At 50.6% G+C, this 20,686-nt stretch overlaps 1 protein-coding gene across 7 annotated transcripts in view; it reads right to left on the minus strand.

Annotated features, from left to right (window-relative positions):
* The window catches only part of Acacb (acetyl-CoA carboxylase beta), a 124,634-nt gene that overhangs the window by 75,589 nt on the left and 28,359 nt on the right, over positions 1-20,686 (minus strand). For 5 of the 7 annotated variants that reach the window (XR_013434659.1, XM_078038943.1, XM_078038942.1 and 2 more), the window contains exons 3-4: positions 3,448-3,580; positions 423-561 (exon numbers count right to left, since the gene is read on the minus strand). Coding sequence is in view for 6 of the 7 variants with exons in the window: in XM_078038943.1 (XP_077895069.1) it covers positions 423-561; positions 3,448-3,580 (272 nt within the window). In the remaining variant the exon portion in view is untranslated. Of the gene's footprint in view, positions 1-422; positions 562-3,447; positions 3,581-9,146; positions 9,212-14,049; positions 14,320-20,686 lie in introns of those variants that run through there. The other 2 variants (XM_078038945.1, XM_078038944.1) reach the window with 2 other exon arrangements.

Here is a 20,686-nt window from a genome sequence, read left to right on the forward strand (position 1 = left end):
CACAAGCAGTTAGGAGTCAGTGCCAGGAAGGAAACGCACCAGACTGTTACAGAGAAGAGAGGAGGACACTCAGTGTCAGTGCCACAACTCACTCATGTTAAGAGCAGATGCTTAGTTAAAGAAAGAGGGAGCAGCTGGGCACAGTGGCCCACGCGGTCATCCCAATGGCTGGGGAGGCTGAGGCAGGAGGATTGCAAGTTCAGAGCCAGCCTCAGCAAAAGCAAGGCCCTAAGCAACTTAGGGAGGCCCTGTCTCTAAATAAAATGCTGGGGATGTGGCTCAGTGATTGAGTGCCCCTGAGTTCCATCCCTGGTACCAAAAAAGAAAAAAGGAAGGGAGGGAAGGAGGAGGGGCAAACAAATTTAGACTCATGAGAGGAGGCATGCGCAGAGAATGATGGACGAGAGGTGAGGGTCAGGCACCTGCATTGGCCTTGAGGTCCTCAGGGGTCACCATGACCACAAACCGGATGGCTCGCTCGTTGCGGAACATCTCATAGGCCCACCTGCGGATGGAGCGCATGCACTTGACCGCGGCGATCCCGTTGTTGGCAATGAGCACCTGCAGGGCACAACCAGGAGACAGTCAGCTGCCCGTCTGGCCGCGGCGGAGGCCCTCCACCGAGGCCGGCCTCGCATAGTGCCCGCGGCGCTTCGTGTCTCTCTGGGTTTCTACAGCATGTCGCCGCTCAGAGCAAGGTGCTCGAGGTTTGCGGCCGAGTGTGTGGACAATGGAAGGCACGGAAGAGAGAACACCTCCGCGAGACAGTTCGGCGGTGACAAGCCACAGGGCAGCTGCATTTCGCCTACCTCAGTTCATCCTTACAGCTGCCCTTGGAAGAGGCTTCATTATTATCCTATTTGGGTTAAAGACACCAAAACTCAGAGGAGTCATGGCACCTTCCCAAGGTCACATGGCCAGCAAGGGGTGGAGCGGGCACTCAGCAATCACCTGAGCTCTGAGCTGTCCCCCCAGCGGCCTCTGGGATCTAAAGGCCCAGGGTCTGGGATTTGGTAGGAAGGATCAGCAGAGGGCAGGGAACGAGTCCTGGTGTGGACTCCTCCGTGTGCTGAACTCCTGTGTAGCTTTAGGTAGATCTCCCTCTCTGGGCTTTACATCCCCACCAGGAAGCCAGCTGGCTGTCCTCCCGGCCTGGGCTTTCAGAAATAAACCAAACCCCAGTTTTCTTGTTTCACAAAACAAATGAGCCCTCGGTGTTGGTGATGTATGCCTGTGATTGCAAGTTCAGGGCCAAACTGGACAACTAACCAGACCCTGTCTCAAAAGAAAACAAGAATGAAGGAAAAAAGTTCTGGGGACGGAGCTCAGTGGTAGGTAGAATACCTCTGGGTTCAATACCTAGTGAGGGAGGGAGGGGGGAGGGAGGGGGGAGGGAGGGAACACTCCACCTCCGTCCTCAAGTTCTGACTTACAAAACAATCTGGTCAAGGAAATCCTCCCGACCTCTGTACAATCTCCCTGAAGCCATGCCAGGCAAGACTCATTAGGGATTCTGAATGTGGTTGCCTCTATTTTATGGGAGGGAAAACTGATCCCAAGGAATTCACATCCCGTGAGCAGCTGCACTAGAATTTGACCCCAGAGTCCAGAACAGTCTCAGGGTCAGTATTCTTTCCACCCTGTCAAAAACACTTCTTAAAGAAATGCAAATTAAACTGCACTAAGATTTGACCTCACTCCAGTCAGAATGGCAATCATCAAGGATATAACAAATGTATTCAAGGAACAATAAATGCTGGCAAGGTTGTGGGGGAAGGTACACTCACACACTGCAAATTGGTGCCACCACTCTGGAAAGCAGTATGCAGATTCCTCAGAATACTTGAAATGGAACCACCATATGACTCAATTATCCCACTCCTCAGTTTATACACAAAGGACTTAAAATCAGCATGCTACAGTGATGGCCACATCAATGTTTATAGCAGCTCAATTCACAACAGCTAAGCTTTGGAACCAACCTAGGTGCCCTTCAACAGATAAATGGATAAAGAAAATATGCTACTTATACACAATGGAATTTTACTCGGCCATAAAGAAGAATGAAATTATGGCATTTGCCAGTAAATGGATGGAACGGGAGACTATCATGCTAAGTGAAATTAGCCAGTCCCAAAGAGCCAACGGCCGAATGTTCTCTGTGATATGCAGATGCTTAATCACAAAAAGGGGGTGGTAGGAAAGATGAGATGTACTTTGGATTAGACAAAAGGAAATAAAGGCAATGGAGGGGGGATGGGAGTGGGAAAGATAGTAGAATGAGTCGGACATCACTTCCCTATGTGCAATGTGAATACACAACCAGTGCAACTCCACATCATATTCAACCACAGAATGGGAAGTCATACTCCTTAAATGTATAATATATCAAACACATCCTACTGTCACGTATAACTGATAAGAACAATTTTTTAAAATGCCTCTCAGGAAGGAATGATGAACCAGCTGGACGGTCCCTTTCTCATTCTTATTACCAAAGCAAGACTTGGTCGAGAGAGAAGGGTTCTGGGTGGCCCCATTTGTTCTAGCACATTCCGGTAGCCAGCTTGGGATGGTGGAGGAGGGGGGCTTGCTGCTGTAATCCCCATGGCTGTGGATTTCCCTCCAGCCAAGGTCAGATCCTAAGCCACCAAGTGCAGCAGCTCTGGGCACAGGAGGCCTCCTGACCCCTGAGAACTCATTGCCCACCCCCTGCTGGGCTGGTGCAAAATAGTCCCTGGTGAGTGTGACCAAAATGCAGCTTCTGGATCCTCCTCAGGAGTCTAAGCCCCAGGGTCTGGGACAGGCTGGGAGAAGCACAACCACAAGACTGACCCCGGCGGGGCAGGATCCCGAGGAGGTCTCCATGGATCAGTACTGCTCTCACTAGGATGGGTCAAGGGCATGGGGGGCCTCTGGGTCCCACAGCTGGGGTCCAAATCCCAGCCCCACCATCGGGCAACTTCCCCTCTCTGGACCTCAGTTTCCAAATTTCCAAATCTGTAAAAATAAAACCCGCTGATAAAGCTGTGGAGATGGCCCGTGTCATAAAGCAGGTAACAGGCAGCTGCCCCCAATTGGGCCCTCAAGAAATGGTTTCCTGCTGCTGCTGCTTCTGCGGTGGCTACCAGACACGGCACCCAGATGAAATGGAGGAGGATGAGACCTGGCAGCCACACGGGCTTAAACCCAGGCTCTGCCACCCCTGAGCTACCCAACCCTGGATGACCAGTGTTAGCTCTCTGAGTCCACCTGGTCCAGGAATCCAACAGGAGTAACCAAACAGCGCCAGGCCCTGGGCCTTCCTGAAGTCAAGCGCCCTGCACCCAGCAACTGTCACGAGGGGGTGGCCCTTGCCCCGCTCTGGCAGCACCAGGGAGGAACCTAAGGCTGGTTCCCCCCTCCACCCCCACTCAGCCCCACCCAGAGCGCAGGACCCCTCTGTACCTTCTCGATGACCCGATCCCCACCAAAGCGTGTGACAAACTCGGCCGGGGAAGCCACGGTGAAGTCTCTGTGTGCGTCCAGCTTCTTGTGTTCCCGGCCCCTCTTTACCAGGTGCAGCCCGGACATGCTCGGCCTGCGGAGGGAGATGCCATGAGGGAGGGGACAGGGCTCAGGGAGGGCGTGGGGACTCCACACCTGTAAGTCCCACACCTGTAAGTCCCACGTCGACAGGGAAACCAGGTGCATCAGAGCCCCACCCCACAGTCGCCTCCAGAGACCCTGAAGCAGTTCACCAGGAGGCTCAAGGGCAGAAAGCACCACCTCAGGAGACCAGCGATTGAACTCAGAGGTGTGACTGACCCCTTGACTTGCCATGCCTCAAATTCAGTTTTAGTTGACATACTATAATTTAGGAACTCAAATACTAAAATACTTTCTACCAGGGATGGGTGTTTTATGATCAGGGAGGAAGGCCTGTGTTCTAATATTTCAGGCTTGTTAAATCTTCCTTGAACTTGCTGGGCACCAGGGATGCATACCTGTAATCTCAGTGGCTCAGGAGGCTGAGGCAGGAGGATTGAAAGTTTGAGGCCAGCCTCAGCAATTTGAGGCCAGCCTCAGCCTAAGCAACTTAGTGAGACCCTGTCTCGAAATTAAAAAATTAAGTAAAAAGGGCTGGGAATTTAGCTCAGTGGTAAAGTACCCCTGGGTTTAATCCCTGGTACAAAAAAAAAAATCCATGAATTTTTTTGTATGCATATTTCAAATTTTAAGGAAAAAATACTGAAAACAATGTTTTGAAATCACAACAAAACAGAGGTCCTTTGCTTTGCCTCTCCAGGCTCTCACACCAGAAGAGATCACTGTTGATTCTTCCCATCTCTTCACACTAGCAAAGTATGTAATAATAGGCGCCCTCAGTCACCCATTGCTTGATGAGGGGGAAGCCTTTGGAGAGGGGTGTAGTTAGGCGGTCCTGCTACCATGCAAATGTCAGAGGGTGTATTTGCACAAACTAGGCCAGCACTAGGTAACGATCTCACGAGAACCTCTGACATATCAGTGATCTGTCATTGACTGAAAGGTCATTATCTGGCATACAACTATACTCTTAGGAATGGTCCACTGGAGACATCATCTATGGCCTCCCCATCTTGAGAGGTTAGAATTTAACTCTTACATGGGTGTCCCAAGGGGTTTCCCTTCGCTGGATCCTTAGACCTCCATTTGCCTTTCCTCTGAATTAGAACCTCAGAGGAATCTCTGGGGGATCAGCGGGTTCCTTCTTTCTCCATGGACTCCCTTGTCTTGCTGGAGCATATCCTCTAGGAGATTTTTCTGATAACAAGACAGGATGATGGCAGGGCACGTGACAATGACACCCTCAACGTACCTGTCCTAATCTTGGGTGCCCTGAGCCTCCTGGTCACCACCACCCTGGAGACACCCTTGGATACTGTGTTGGACCCATCTTCTATGAGGCTTTTCCTTAGTTCACTCTCTGGTTTCATTGGATGGCATCCTTAAGTAGCTTTCTAAGAAAGGGCATTTGGTGGGCTAAGTGTTCTGTGGCGTTGCATATTCTAAAATGTCTTTCTTCGGGCCTTCATATTCAACTCTATCATTTGACAGTGGGTAGAATTTTAGAATTCCTCTTTCAGAGTTTTGGGAGGGAGTATCATCTTCATCCCAGCCCTGTTTTGTGTTTTATTTAGAGACAGGGTCTTCCTAAGTTGCTTCGCACCTCGCTGTAGCTGAGGCTGGCTTTGAACTCGCGATCCTCCTGCCTCAGCCTCCTGAGCCACTGGAATTAGAGGTGTGTGCCACCATGTCCGGCACCAGTCCCATCCTGTCATGACTTCTGAGGTTGTTCAGATCCTTGATTGTTCGTAGATAACCTATTATTTCATATCCAGAAGCCTGGAGGATCTTCTCTGTCGCAGGTAGAGGATAACTTCATGGGGATGAGCCCAGGTATGTCTGCTGCCATTAATGAGGCTGCAGATCCCTGAATCTGCTCTGATTGTGTGTGCACTGCTGGGGACAGAACCCAGGGCCTCGGGCATGCTGGGCAGGTACCCCACCACTGAGCCCACCCCAGCCCTGATGCTCAGTCTGGAAATTCATCTCCTAGGACTTTGCCTCCAAATATCTCCTCACCTTCCCCCCTTTCCTTGAGTCCTCTTGTTGGGGTGCTAACGTTCCTAGCCTAGGGTGCATCTCCCTCTGACTTCTCCTCTACCTTCTTCCTCAGCCTCCTCTTCTACCCTGCTCTCACACGGTCAGCATCCTGGGGTCTCTTTCTCTACAGCAGCCTGTTCCGTGGGGTAGTGTCCTGCCTGACCTCTCAGGGTTGGGGGTGACAGTACTTTCCACTCCTCTGGCACAGTTTCTACTTCTCCTAAGTTTCCCGTCTGAGGCCGGCTTGCCTGGGCTCTGTCTTCCATGTTAGAAACTGTCCCCAAGGGCGGGGGTGTGGCTAGCAAGCCCCAAGCCCTGGTTCAAAAGAGGAGGGAGGGAAGGGGATGGAAGGAGTCGGCAGGCACCCGAAGGCTGGTGAGCTCTGGTCACATCCTCGTGACCACGTGGGAAACTGAGCTTGGAAGCACTGGGTGGGGCTGTTGGGCCCGTCTGGTGGCCCGTGTGCTGGGGATGCCTCAGAGGCTTTCTCCCTCTCTGGGCAGACTCCCTGGGGAGGTCTCCGGGTCTTTGGCCCAGACCACGGAGGCCAGCAGGAGCCCAGGGCACAGGGCAGTTCTGAGGACTCGGCTACACACGGGGGATCAGCCCTGCAGCTCCACCCACCCATCTCCAGTCAGACCCCTCTGCTTGTCCCCGAGAATGCTCCACTACCCTCTGCCACCCTCTGCTGGGGTCAGAGGGCACAGCCAGCCAAGGGACAACAGAAGGGACATGGGACTCTTCACCCCATCCTTCTCATTTTAGTACCACCCTCTCCTCCCCCCTTCAGCCCCAATTCCACATGCACCCCATGTCGCCAGCCCCTGTGCCTTTTGGGGGTTCCACAGCACAGATCTGGGGATGGTGGCAGGGAGTTCCCAGCTTTCTTGGATCTGCTAATTCAGTTACCACTTGCTCATCTGCTTTCTAGCTCCCAAAATGTTGGTGCTAATCTCCTTTCCTGTTCTCCAGGGGTGATGGGTTTCCATCTCTTTAAAAATAAACAAACAGCCGGGCACAGTTGTGCACGTCTGTAATCCCAGCTACTTGGGAGGCTGAGGCCAAAGGATCACAAGTTTGAGGCCAGCCTCAACAACTTAGGGAGAGACCCTCTCTCTAAATACAAATTTAAAAGGGCTGGGGGCATACCTCAGGGGTAGAGTGCCCCTGGGTTCCCTCCCCAGTACCCGCCTACCTGTGTACCCAAATAAGTAAATAAATAAATCTCGTTGCTGTCACTTGAAGAGGTTCTGATAGAAGCAGAATAAAGCTGCACACTCAGTCCAATCCCGAATAAAGCTGCACACTCAGTCCAATGCCGATGGGGTCCTTGGGAGCCACCCCCACCCCAGGAATCAGGTCAGAGGTTAACCACCAGAGGTCTGTGTGGCAACCACACCATCAGGCATCTTGGGAGGCCAGGGTTGAATGGATTCAAGGAGCCAAAAGTCCTGGTAAAGAACTTGATCCCAGAGATGACCACCAGCACGCCACTGGCCGCTGTCCAAGCAGGGGTCAGCAAAGCCAGGAGCGCATGAGCAGCTGGAAATTGGAATTCCATTTTATAGATGGGCAAACTGAGGCCCAGTCAGGCCAAAGAGCCGGGACTCCCGCAAGTCAGCAGGCCTGGTGCTCTGTGCCTCTTGCACAGGGTAGGCCGGAAAAGTGGCGTGTATGTGGGGATGTTTTTGCTACGTAGAGTCTCCATGCCCCAGAGAGTGCCCCATGGCAAAGCCCTTCCACCTTCCCAAATCTGTCACCTGCCACCCACACCCCAGTGGGAGCCACCCAAGACTCTGCCTGTCAGAAGAAGAAATGGGCTTCTACGCCTCAGGAACAAAGAGAGAAATGAATGACTGCAACCCTTGAAATGCCACAAGCAGCAGGATATGGTTTTTCAGGGCTGAGGCATGGCACCTGGATGACGGACAACAAAGCAGTGGCCAGCATCTCCGGCCTGGAGGTGGCCTGGCCCCCCGCTGCTGCCTCACTGGGAGCAGCTCCTCTTCCCAGACCTCCTGGGGCAGGACTGCTGAGGAGGCTGGCTTCACACAGGTGCCGGGGACAGTCATCATCATCGTGCAAATGTGAGGAGTGCTTTTGTCACAGCTGCCCTCCAAAGCCCCTGCTTACGAGGACAGGCAGAGGTGGCCTGAGGGCTATCATCTGCAGGCCCCTGATCTAGGCAAACAGACGCCAAGATGTGAACAGCCCCCATGTTGAGGGGGCGGGGAGGCAGTTAAATACAAGTTCTCTTCTCTTTGCTGAAAATTTTTTCTTACAAATATATTCTATATGAAATGTAGGTATTATTTTCTATAAGAGAAAAAAAAAAAAAGCTGGCTGGGCACAGTGGCTGCACACCTGCAATCCCAGAGGTTCTGGAGGCTGAGGCAGGAGGATCATGAGTTCAAAGCCAGCCTCAGCAACTCAGTGATGCCTTCAGCAACTCAGGAAGACCCTGTCTCTACATCAAAATTTTTTTAAGAAAGGGCTGAGGGTGTGGTTCAGTGGTCAAGTGCCCCCGATTCAATCCCCGGTACCAAAAGAAAAAAGCTATTAATTTTGTAATAGAGACACCCAAGGCCACAGCCTTCCGGTGTCCCTTGGGCAAGGTGCCCGGGTATCATGTGTCTAAAGTGGTGATGGTAAAACATTCCTCACTAAAGAAAGCCATACACAGAGATAGGGATTCAACAAGGCCCTGAGGATAAACCATCCCAGAAAGTGAGGGTCGGCACCTGTGTGGTAAATGCCAGGACACCGGGAGGCCCAGACATGGCTGCTCTCTACCCAACCAGGGAGACTAGGAGCCACCGCCAGGCCCCACCCGCCCACTCTCCCCGTTCTCTCTGGGACCCTCCTTTGCTCTAGAAAGTCAAGCAGGTCTCACCCCATCCACGCCGACACCAGAGCTCTCAGCCTCCGACTTAAAGCACAATCGAGGAAAAGTCCATCCCTAGGCCCAGAAAGACCTGCTCAGGGCTGCCACTGTGACGTCAAAGCTGGTGACAGAGCCCCTTGTCAGGCAAGCCACATGCCCACTGCCAACAGGGAGGTGAGCGCTCAGCACTGCCAGGTGGCCTTGCATCCGGCCCAGTCCAGGATGGCAGCTATTTTGGTTCTTTTTGGACAATACCAGAGGCCAACCAGTGTTGGCTCTGGACAGCTGACCTTCAGCTGGCCTTTGCTCCAGTTGAAGGAGAACCAACATCCTGAGGCTACGCCTTCCACCCTGACCTTACGTGGCAGGGGAGGGTGTGGGAAGAAATGTTCCCCAGAGACTCTGGAAATGGCTTTGGTGGCAATCAACAATAGAGGAAGTGCCAAATACAGTCAGCTGTCAGAGCACAAGACCAGGCAGGACTGTACTGGGAAGAGAGAAAACAAACATTCTCAAGTGTTTGCTCCAGACTGGACTCAGCGGGGCTTCTCACTGAATTCCCACAGCCCAGTGCAGGAAAGGCTATCATTTCCTGCACATGATGAGGAGACCGAGGTTCAGAGAGCCCACTTACCTGAGTCACACAGCGGACAAGCGGCAGAGCTGGGCTTCCAATCCAACTCTATCCGATCTCAGAATCTAATTTTGAGGCAGAAAGATATCTGAGATAAATGGAAACACCTCTATTGATTAGACTTTAAAAACAAGCATTACACACTGCCTCTGAAATAAAAGACAATATATGCAATGCTAACATCTCGACTTGGGGCGGTTTTGATCCCCAGGGAACACAAGGCAATACCTGCAGACATTTTTGGTGGTCACAATTTGGGGAGTGTGCTAGTGACATCTAGTGGGCAGAGGCCAAGGATGTTGTTCAGCATCCTACAGTGCACAGGACAGCAGAGCCCCCATTGAAAAATCCTGATAGACTGAATCCAGACTCTACCACTTACATCCTGAGAAAGTTACTTTTCTTATTTTGGGGTGGGTGGGTACCAGGGATTGAACTCAGAGCACTGGACCACTAAGCCACATCCCCAGCCCTATTTTGCATTTTATTTAGAGACAGGGTCTCACTGAGTTGCTTAGGGCCTCACTGTTGCTGAGGCTGGCTTTGAACTCACGATCCTCCAGTCTCAGCCTCCAAGGCCACTGGGATGACAGGCCACAGTTGAAAGTTAGTTTAATACCCTGTGCCTCAGTTCCCTTATAGGATGGAATAATAAAAGTATTGGGAAATAAATGTCAGGGCCTGACCTTCTGCCAAGTGCTCAGCTGCTGTACGTCCCTGCAGAGCAGCCATTACTGCAGCCTGGGGCAGCCCACTGGGTAGGGGCTGGGCATTACCCAGCCCTCGAGTCCTCAGCCTCAAACAGGACAGCAAAAGCCATCCTGTCGGTGAGCCCAGGGGAGGAAAGGGATCTTGGGGGCCCAAACATTCCCCTTATCAGAAAGCAAGAAAGGACACAGTGTGGCCCAGGAAAAGCTAACAACTCGGAACTTCTCTTTCTAAAACTGTGCTGGCCACCATCCTCCCAATGCCTTCTGAGATGACCAACAGGCCAGGGATGGGCAAAGGAGGGCTCAGGGGCCAATGCAATCTGCCACGAGCTAAGAATGATTCAACATTTTAAATGGTTGGGGAGGGGAAGGGGAAGGGGAAGGGGCTGGGGCTGGGGCTGGGGCTCAGCCTAGAGCGCTTGCTTGGCATGTGCGGGGCGCTGGGTTCCATCCCCAGCACCACATAAAAATAAAATAAAGGTACTGTGTCCACCTACAACTAAAACAAAATATTTGAAAAAAGAAATGGCTGGGGAAAGACTCCTCTTTGGTGACACATGAAAATTAAATGAAATTCCAAGTTCGGTGTCCGTGAATGTTGGGACACAGCCAGGCCCGTTCAACCGCCCAGCTTACGGCTGGCTGAGGGTGCAAGAAGCGGCAGGGGTGGTTGTAAGGGACCATAGGCCACGAAGCGGAGAATATTTACTATCTGGCCTTAATGAAAGTGGCCTGCAGACCCGAGCCACGCAGCTGTTTCCAACCCTGACAGGAGGAGCCTGAGCAGCACCTGGAACTCATCCATCAGCATTTCTAGGGGTCCTGGTGGGGGGCCCAGGCATCTCTTTTTGAGAGTCCTCCTCCCTCCCCCCAGGAAATTCTAAGGCACAGCCAAGGGTGAGACCCCCCCAGAGCCACAAGGACCATTTCAATGCAAGCAGCCGCCCAGGCTCTGAGCACAACTCCCAGTGCAGTGATGTCCCTCAGCAAGGGGACTCTCCGCAGCCCAGATTCTTCTGCTTCCCCCTCCCCAACTTTATTTCGTCCCTTTGAACCCATGTGTCTCCCAAGAAGCCTCTTCTCCTCCATCCGGGTCCTGTTCTCTGAACTCTGACCCGGTTCACATGCCAAGGAAAGCTGGGCAGCGCTGGGACCGACGTAGGGTTTCTGGATCCTCAGATGACCCAGGACTCCAGGGAAGGCTCCCAAGAGACTCTTGACTCCCCAGAGGTCTCTCGCCACTGAACGGGACTTGGCCCTTATGGGTAGTGAGACTGGCGCTGAGCCAGGAAGGCCTCAAGGCTGGCGTCCTCAAGAACTCTGGGAAGACCCGCCAGCATCAACCCCAGGGACAGACACGGCTGGATGGCACCTGCTGCAGGTCACCCGGCTCAGTGGCCCAGCCCCCCACAAGCTATGCGTCTAACCCCAGAGCTTTAGCATCCTTAGCCAGCCGTAAGCTAATGGAGGAGCAAGGACATTCCCCAAACAGCACATCCATGCTATCATCAATATGGGGACTCTATGTCCTGGGCTTCCTGGGGCAGTTTCAAATTCTTCCAAGGTTTTTCTTTTTTTTAATAAAGTAGTTTGTGAAATGTATTTATATTGAGAATAAAGCAGACAATTCAATGGATTTGACTGAGATGCTCAACTTCTTGGATAAATAGCTTTAAAGATCAGGAAGACTCTCTCCTTGGCACGGCCTGATTTGGTGACACTCTAGGATTTGAGTGTTTTTGCCGCAGGACACAGATTAGGGCTTCAAAAGGGGAAGAAATGGGATCTCCGCGCTCCCTGAAGGACTCAGTGCACCAGAAGGATGTGACCTAGACCCAGTCCCAGACCCAGTGCTGCCCCTCCTCTGGCCCTTTGCTCCTCTGGCCTTGGGCACTTCCAGGAAGGTGCCCTTGACAGCAGATCTGCTCTGCAGCAGAACCAAAGAACAGCAGGCCAGCGGCAGGCCAGCCTCCCTCCGGGCAGCTGGCTGCAGGATGGGACACTTCTCTTGACCTCTCTGAACCTCCCCTCTGAGGATAAAGCCTCTGAGGCTCTGTGCCTCCAGTAGTTCCTGCTTCCCCAAGACACGCATGGTCACAGTGACCAGTTACGCAGCGAGGGCTATAGTCTTCTGACCATTCCAGCATTAGGAGGTCTCGCTTATTTTTTGCCGGGTCTACTTGAGAAGGTTGTGCCCACAAAGTGGCTGCCTGGGTCTGAATCTCCATTCTGACCTCACCAGTGCTGAAGACTTCAGTTTCCTTATGGTACAAGAAACAGGGACGATGGCAGCCACCTAGAGCCCTTGGGCATGAGATCACATCTCCAAAGCACAGATAGTAGCAATTAGAATAACACGAGACCCCCCACACACACACTTACCCCAGGACACACGTTCTTAGACTCCCAGTGGAGGCCTGAAACCAGGGATGGTACTGAACCCTACAGACGTGGTTTTCTCCTATACATATCTATGATCAAATTTAACTTACAAGTTAGGCACAATAAGAGATTGATGACAATTAATAGTAAAATAGAATAATTATAACAAGATACTGTAATAAAACTGCCAGCATCGCTATTCTTATGCATGGGGGACATTATAAAGTAAAATAGGGTGAATTGAACACAAGTAGTATAATACCATGACTAACGTGCAGGTAGCATATATGGAATGGATACACTGAACAACAGGATGATTCACATCCTGGGTGAGACTGCACTGCATAGGACTGCACCACACTACTCAGAATGGTGAGCAATTTAAACTCTAGGAATTTATCTAGAATGTCTCATTTAATATTTTTGAATCATGATTGACAGAAAGCAAGACCACAGATAAGGGGGGAATGTTATATCCAGAAGACATTTGGCTCCCCTCCGGATCGGAAATTCTTGGAGGGCAGAAGTCATGTCTCCCAAACATTTTTGTTACCCTTCCTGGTCCCAGAGGTAGGCTTTATGGCTGGGAGGTGTGCAAGGAACATTTACACACCAGGCAAATTACCCTACATGATGAAGGAGGCAGAAACTCAGCTACAAGTTCCTCATCATGCTGTCCATAATGGCAAGAAAGGGGGAAACAGCTCAAATATCCTCTATTTATAAGTGGGTCACTTACACATTTAAGATGTACCCATTTACACAAACACTCTGGACCCAGTAAAAGCATGGTGTACAGGAGGGGTTGACCAGTGTTTTCTGTCAAAGGTCAGTCAACAAACACTTCAGGTGTCATGGGCCAATCTCTGCCCCCAACTCAACCCTGACGATAAAGCACAAAAACTAATGAGTGTGGCTGTGTTCCCATAAAACTTTATTTGTGGACACTGACCCTTGAATCTCACATAACTGTCACAAGTCACAAAACAGTATTCTTTTAATTTTTCAACCCTTTAAGTACCCTAAGAACCAGTCTGTGTTCTCATGCTGTCATTAGCAGGCAATGGGTCAGTTTGGATCTAGCTGATGGAAGAATACTAAAAGCGAATTTCAGTACAATATGCTCTGAATGACCCAATATTGTAAATAAATTAAAACACCTCCTGGAAAAAAAGAAAATGGACTTCAAGGATACACAACTGTTGACCCTCAGAAGGAATGGAATTATGGTGGGTTTTGTTCGTCCTTTTGGCTAATCTATAACTTTCCACAACAAAAATAGCATTGTTTTGGTAAATTGTTGGAAAATGCAATAAAATAAGGACAAATAGGCAACATCAAGCAGGTTCAGCTAAGAAGCTCTGGGGCACAAAGATGCTTGAACTAATCGACTGGGAAAAAATGACCTTAATGCGATGTCTGCTCCGGTCCAGCTCAACTGTCCCTAGGTTTCAGCTTCAAAAAAATCCTGCCTTCCACGACCCGTCACCTTTCTCAAGGCCACAGGGATAAAGAGGGGGAGAGGGCGGCTCCCACCCACCGACCCATCTCGGGGCACCACGGGGCTCTGGAGCGCCCCCCTCCGAGCATCCGCGCTCCCTGCAGGTCCCGCCTCCTCGCCATGGCCAGCCCGGGCAGCAAGACCGGCTCCAGGAACCAGCAGCCAACCCTGAGCTTGCGTTTCTTTGGATCGGAATAAGGGAAAAGGAGGGTGTTAGGAGGATGCACAGCCTGACTTCTGGGGGCTGGGGAGGGAGAACTGTATACACTGGTCAAAGGTAACCGTCAGTAAAACTGCAGGCTTTACTTACTTTACTTTGCGATCAGGAAAACAGACCTTGCACTTGGCAGGACTCATGATGACCGACCCGCCGACCAGTCCCACCCAACTCCTGCTGGGGGGCGGCGCTTGCACCCCCTAGTGCCCTGGAGCAGCCCGGGATCCCGAGGCCCGGCAGGGCCGCCAGGTCACGGCCCGGAGCCGCAGGAGCCGTCCTGGAGCGCCTCGGGCCGCGTCTTGCGACAGCCAGCCGGCTCCCGACCCTGCGCTGCGCCCGCCCCATCCCGAAATGCGTCCTGCGCGCGAGTGTCAGAGGCCGACGCTACCGCCCGGCCACGCCCACGCCCCGCCCACGCCTCCCGGGTGGGCTCGCCCCGCCCCCTGCGCAGGGCCCGCCCCCCCGGGCCGGCCACCAGTCACCCAGCGCTGACCTTGGGCGCCGGAGGAGAGCAGCGGAAGACTATTAAAACCCTGCCTTTCGCTTTCCTCCCCAGCTCCCTGCCCTGGGGAAGAAGAATTCTAGGCTGCGTACCCCTACCGAGCACAGCAATGGACATGCTAGAACCCAAGCAGCACTGGGAAGTGTTGAGAAATACGGGAAATTTAAAATGAGAGGTTCCTGCGGAGCCTGTTAAAAGATCCCGTTGTCAGGACAACTTCTGGCTTCCGAGCTCCTGTTTCTAACTCCCAGGAACTGGTGTGCTTGGCAACCACTGCCAACCCAGTGAGCGTCCAGCGCACACTCTGAACCACCTGGGTCCCCTCCAGGTCAACAGGACCCCAGCTGCCCCTGTCATCCTAAATAAAATCCCAGGAAGACTGACATTTACGGAGTACGCCTTAGTCAGACCCTCACAGTGATCTGATAGTTTTTCTTCCCATCCCACAGAAGGAGAAACCGTGGCCCAGACAGGTTTGTTGGCCAAAGTGACAGAGCTGGACTCAGTGCCTGAGTTTCAGTCAGAAGGAATGCAGGATGCAATTTCAAGGAATATAAGACGAAAAACTCAAATACTGCATAGAAAACACTAAGAATAATGAATGTAACGGGAGCTGGTGCTGGGGCTCAGTTGGCAGAGAGAGCTTGGCAGAAGGTCCTGGGCTCGATCCCCAGCACAAGAAAATAACAACAATAATAGTGTAATAAATATAACCTATGTTCATAACAAACAAAAAAAATACTGTAAATACTGGCTAATAAATTCCTTTCAAAGACTGGGCAGGGGTGGTGCACAACTGTCATCCCAGTGGCTCGGGAGGCTGAGGCAGGAGGCTTGCGAGTTCAAAGCCAACCTCAGCAAAAATGAAGCACTAAGTAACTCAGTGAGCCCTGTCTCTAAATAAAAATACAAAATAGGGCTGGGGATGTGGCTCAGGGGTCGAGTGCCCCTGAGTTCAATCGCCAGTACAAAAAAAAAAAAAAAATTCCTTTCAAAAGGTACAGGCAGGGTCACACCTCCAGGGAGCACCCCAAATTGCCATAATGTGAACTGTGACCCTTTTGCCCCAGTTTTAGAAACAGTCCTGCCTGAGGGCAGTGAATCGCTGTGCTCTAACCATGTGTTAAATAACATTTCAACAAGTTTAAAAGAATACAAAATAGTTGGGTGGGGTGATGCCCGCCTGTAATTCCACAGACTCAGGAGGCTGAGGCAAGAGGATGGCAAGCTGGAGACCAGCCTCAGCAACTTAGCAAGGCCCTAAGAAACTTAACCAGACCCTGTCTCAAAACAAAACAACGATGACAAAAAGGACAGTGATGTAGCTCGTGGTAGTGCACCCCTGAGTTACTACCCCAGGGGAGAAAGAGACAAACCAAACAGGTGGATAAAATTCTTAGTTCTTCAGGGTTCTAGAAGGTTCTTCATGGCCTTATCTTTGCCCCTCCAAAAAAGAAATCCACATTTGGAAGTTCTTTCATGCTTTCATTTTTTTCTTTTTTTTTTTTTTTCAAGTTTCAAAGCATACCAAAAAGTATTCATTCTTCCAGTGACCCAAATTTAAAAGTAAAACTCCTCAAGCTGGGGAGTGTGGCTCAGAGGTAGAGCACGTGCCTAGCAGCTTGATCCCTTCGGCCACACACATGAACAAAAATCTTGGGGGCTGGGGATACAGCTCAGTGGTCGAGTCCTTGCCTAGCATGCATGAAACCCTGGATTCCATCCCCAGCACCACGAAGTAAACAAATAAATAAGTATCTACCTCAAACATAGGGAAATCAGGAAATTAAAATATTTCAAACACCCGACCTTGCCCAGTCGTGTACAAGAGAACTGTTTGCCAGCTTCCTTGCATTGTTCTAGATTCTTATTCTTGGTTGCCAAAGCCCAAACATTCTTCACACTGTGTGGATATTTTACCTCCTCTGCTAAGACTACCTGAAAGGCATCTAACACACCTTGCTTTTACCCAGGGCCTAAGGAAAGGGAGGTCACCTAGGTGGGCTTAGATAATGAGAATGATCATGACATGGATTTATCCCAATTCTATTTTTTCCCCTGTAACAGTCTCTCACTAAGTTGGCCTCCAACTCCTGGGCTTAAGCAGTTCTCCTGCCCCAGCCTCCCTAGTAGCTAGAATTAATGGTAGACACCTTAGCACCCAGCTGGTTTCTCTCTGCCTGTATTATTAGGGAATAGAAGATAGGAATGAAGGAACACTATGCACCCTGTGCACTAAGCCACCTTTATGGTGGTTGATAGGTTTTTGCAATACTAGGGATTGAACCCAGAGGCACTCGACCACAGAACTACATCCCCAGCCCCAGCCTTTTATTTATTCATTCATTCATTCATTCACTCATTCATTCATTTTGGAGATAGGGTCTCACTAAATTGCCCAGGCTGGCCTCTAACTTGCAATCCTCCTGCTTCAGCCTTTCCAATAGCTGTGATTATGGGTGTGAGAGCACCACCACGCCTGGCTACTACACCACCTTTATACAGACATTACTTGTGCTTTTCAATGAATTTGAAAAAATTTTTTTGAAAGTGGCTTCAATAGCTGTCTTGTTTGTTTGTTTGTTTGTTTGTTTGGGGGGATTGAACCCAGGGGTGCTTTGCCACTGAGTTAAGTCCACAACCCTTTTTATTTTTATTTTTTTTTAAACAGGGCCTTGCTAAGTTATGAACTTGGGATCCTCCTATCTCAGCCTCCCCGATGAGGCTGGGATTACAGGGGTGTGCACTGATCCTGGCACCGTCTTGCCCTTTAAGACCTTCCTCTCAGACTCATCAGAGGCTAAATTTAGCTTGTTTGTGTTGCCGAGATAAAACCCACACACCATCAACAAAAAAAGGCAAGAATGGTAAAAACATTGTTCTACAGGCTCCCGTGGGCCTGTCCTTACCCTCCAATGTGACCCTAAGGAAATCTCTTTTCTCCACTTACTCATCTATAAACACACCCATATATAGTTTGCTTTCAACAAAAGAAAAATAAAATAGAAAGAATTCCTTTCAATATATGAGGGAGGAAATGTTACATTAAGTTCAGAGCAGAAATGAAGGATTTTTCTAAAAAACAGCACTGCCAGGCATGATGGGTCACACCTGTCATTCCAGCGGCTGAGGAGGCTGAGGCAGGAGGATCATGAGTTCAAAGGCAGCCTCAGCAAAAGAGAGGTGCTAAGCAGCTCAGGGAGACCCTGTCTCTAAATAAAATACAAAATAGGGCTGGGGCTGTGGCTCAGTGGTCGAGTGCCCCTGAGTTCAATAACAGTACCAAAAAAAAAAAAAAAAAAAAAAACAGAGTATGATGCTTAAGGGAACAGAGGCAGTAAATAGAGTTAGCTGCTCCGTACCCTGCACTCATTTAAGAGCAACCCCCCAACCTCAATATCTGTCCCCCAAGTAGAACAACTCAAAGACAAGAGATCTTTTTCTCCCAAGCCCCCAGAAAACATTTTAGGAGCTATGAAAATGAGGTTTCTTCCAGCCCCTTCCTGAATCAATAAATGAATAAATAAAATATAGAAAGATCCTTGGCGTTCTGCTTACAAACACAAAAAAAATATTTATAGGTGATTTAAAGATTCATGGCCTGCTCAGTGCTTGGCGCTGATGGGAAGAGGTGGGGACGGGGACCATGAACAGGAAGAGGCCGCAGCTCCCATTTCAAGCCACTGGGGATGCTGTTTGGAGAGGGAGGGTGGCACAGGGCCCTGGTGTCACTTTCCTGGTGTTCTCTGACCTACTGGGCAGGGCCACCTCCTTCAGGCAGACTCCACGGGGCTTCCCTGGGGTCCTAGGTCTGCACCCCTAAACTTCCTACCTTTAGGACACCAGCAGGGACGAGGCAGCAGCCGGGGAAGGACCCGGCACCTCCTGGTCCTTTGTCCTTCATCTGCCTTTGCAGTCCCCTCCCTCCTCCATGGATGCAGGTGCCACATCCTTAGGTTCATACCAGCCTGGGCCACTGAGGGCCACTGAGCCACCTCTGGGCCATCTGCTCCCAGCTCGTCTCACCAACCGGCCGAGGCAGGCATGTTGTGGTCCTACTTCTGCTCAGCAGGAAATCGCAGCTCAGAGGAGTAACGGGACAGGCCTGAACCTAGACTTGACCCAGATAGTAAGGATTGTGGCCTCACTGTGACACTGTGCCTTGGACCCAGTGACCGTGATGGCGCAGCGTGACCTGCGTTCATTGTGGTGACCACGGGAACTCCAAAAGCCTGATCCCAGCCCTGCGAGGGAGCGACGCTAGGACCTCATTTTAGAGGACAAGGAGACAGAGCGTCATGCAACTGGGCCCCAAAGGCACATGGCGGCTATGTAGAGGGACAGCCCGGCAGCCTCCAGGAGGTGGCCTCAGCATGTGTGCCCTTCACGGCTCCATGACCTGTGGGCAGGGGTGGGAAATGCCCCGGGCCTTGGGCAGCCGGGCCTCTGGTTCATGCTGGCCTCCCTGAGGACAAGGACCAGTCTCGCCCTCTACAGATGCATCCACAGCACCCCACACAGTGCCTGGCACCCAGCACAAATGCTCCCGAGCCAAGGAACTGATGGCATAAACCTTAGCGTCTCCTCTTGGCCATGCCACAAACTCTCTGGGGACCAGGGAGAAAACTGCTCCAAATGGACTCGTTTCCTACATTTTCCACCATCTCCCTCCCCAGTCCCCTCTGCACACACCCACACCAAGACTATAAGAGCCACAAACAGCCTTGGAGCCTGCAGTTCAGTCTCCAGAGGGCAGGAGAGCTCTCCAAGGTCAAACGGCTTAAAGGTCACCCAGGAAACAGTCCCTGCCTCCTGACCTTTCCTGTCAACAGGAAGAACATGAGAGGACATGGCTGAAGAGTGGTTTGTGTACTCTGAAATGAGGAAGGAAGGGGAGGGAGGTGGCTTTCTGGAGCCCAAGCCTCTTCCCCACCCCAGGAAGAGGGAGCAGCAGCCCCGACACTAGCAGCTGGGTCTAGGTTTCGGTGGCACTGCAGGTCCCAGCACCCTGGGAGCCTCAGATGCTTCTGGGCTTCAGCTTCTTATCTAGGAAGTGCGACGGCTGGTTCACTCCCCCATCATTTATACTGTTTTATTATGAGACATCGTTAAAGGTGTTATGATATTTAGAGGAGAAAGTTAGAAAATGCAGAAGAAATTTTCAATCATTCATAATCATACTCCATAAAGACAATGACCATTCACTATCTGGAGACACTCCTTACAGTACACACACACACACACTTATTAAGCCCCAGGATTTCTGTGCATAATGTGCTCCAGAACTTCTTATCTAAAACTCCCAGAGTCCTGTGTGCTTTGAAATTGGGATTTGTTTGTTTATGAATGAAGGTAAAGCTATTTTTGTTTGTTGGTTTGGTTTTGAGTACCAGGGGATTGAAACCAAGGCGCTTAACCACTGAGCCACATCTCCAGCCCTTTGGATTTTTAATTTTGAGGTAGGGTCACTCTAAGTTGCTAAAGCAGGCTTTGAACTTGGGATCCTCCTGCCTCAGCCTCCAGAGCTGCTAGGAGTACAGGTGTGCGCCACTGCACCTGGCAGGAAGGTCAAGTTTTATATCCTGTATCACCGTGTTAAATTTCAGCAGCAGAGCGTGAATATTCACACAAAACCAGGTAAAGACTATAAATAACTTCTCAACGATTCAGGAACTTTTGCTTCCAAATAAGTTCACTGCCAACTGAAAATGTTCACTTGCATAGCTTTAAATTTCAGCACTGAAGCTGAGCCCTGATCCCATTAGTATGCACCCCACAATGTTGCTATTAGGGGAATGAGCTAGTAAAGGGTGGCTTTGAATCTGGGCACCTTATGCCAGGATCACTGTTTATTAAAAAAAAATAAGGTCACACTGAGGTAAGGTCACACAAAGGTAAGGTGGTACATGTTGTAATCCCAGAGACTCAGGAGGCCGAGGCAGGAGAATCACAGATTTGAGGCCAGCCTTAGCTATTTAACAAAATTCTGTCTCAAAATAAAATTTAAAAGGCTGGAGATGTAAGCTCAGAGATAAAGCACCCCTGAGTTCAATTCTCGGTACCAAAAATTAAATGAAACTAAATGAACACTGAATCATGGTCTTTGGTAACCTTCACTTCAGAGTACGCAAGCAGCTCTTCAGCCATATCGTGTAATGTTCTCCTCAGCTCTGTTTCTGAGTTGCACGGGAATTCCAGCCACCAAGGACAGCTTCCAAGTCCAAAGGA

The sequence above is a fragment of the Ictidomys tridecemlineatus genome, chromosome 2, assembly GCF_052094955.1.
Source record: "Ictidomys tridecemlineatus isolate mIctTri1 chromosome 2, mIctTri1.hap1, whole genome shotgun sequence".
Classification (NCBI taxonomy): domain Eukaryota; kingdom Metazoa; phylum Chordata; class Mammalia; order Rodentia; family Sciuridae; genus Ictidomys; species Ictidomys tridecemlineatus.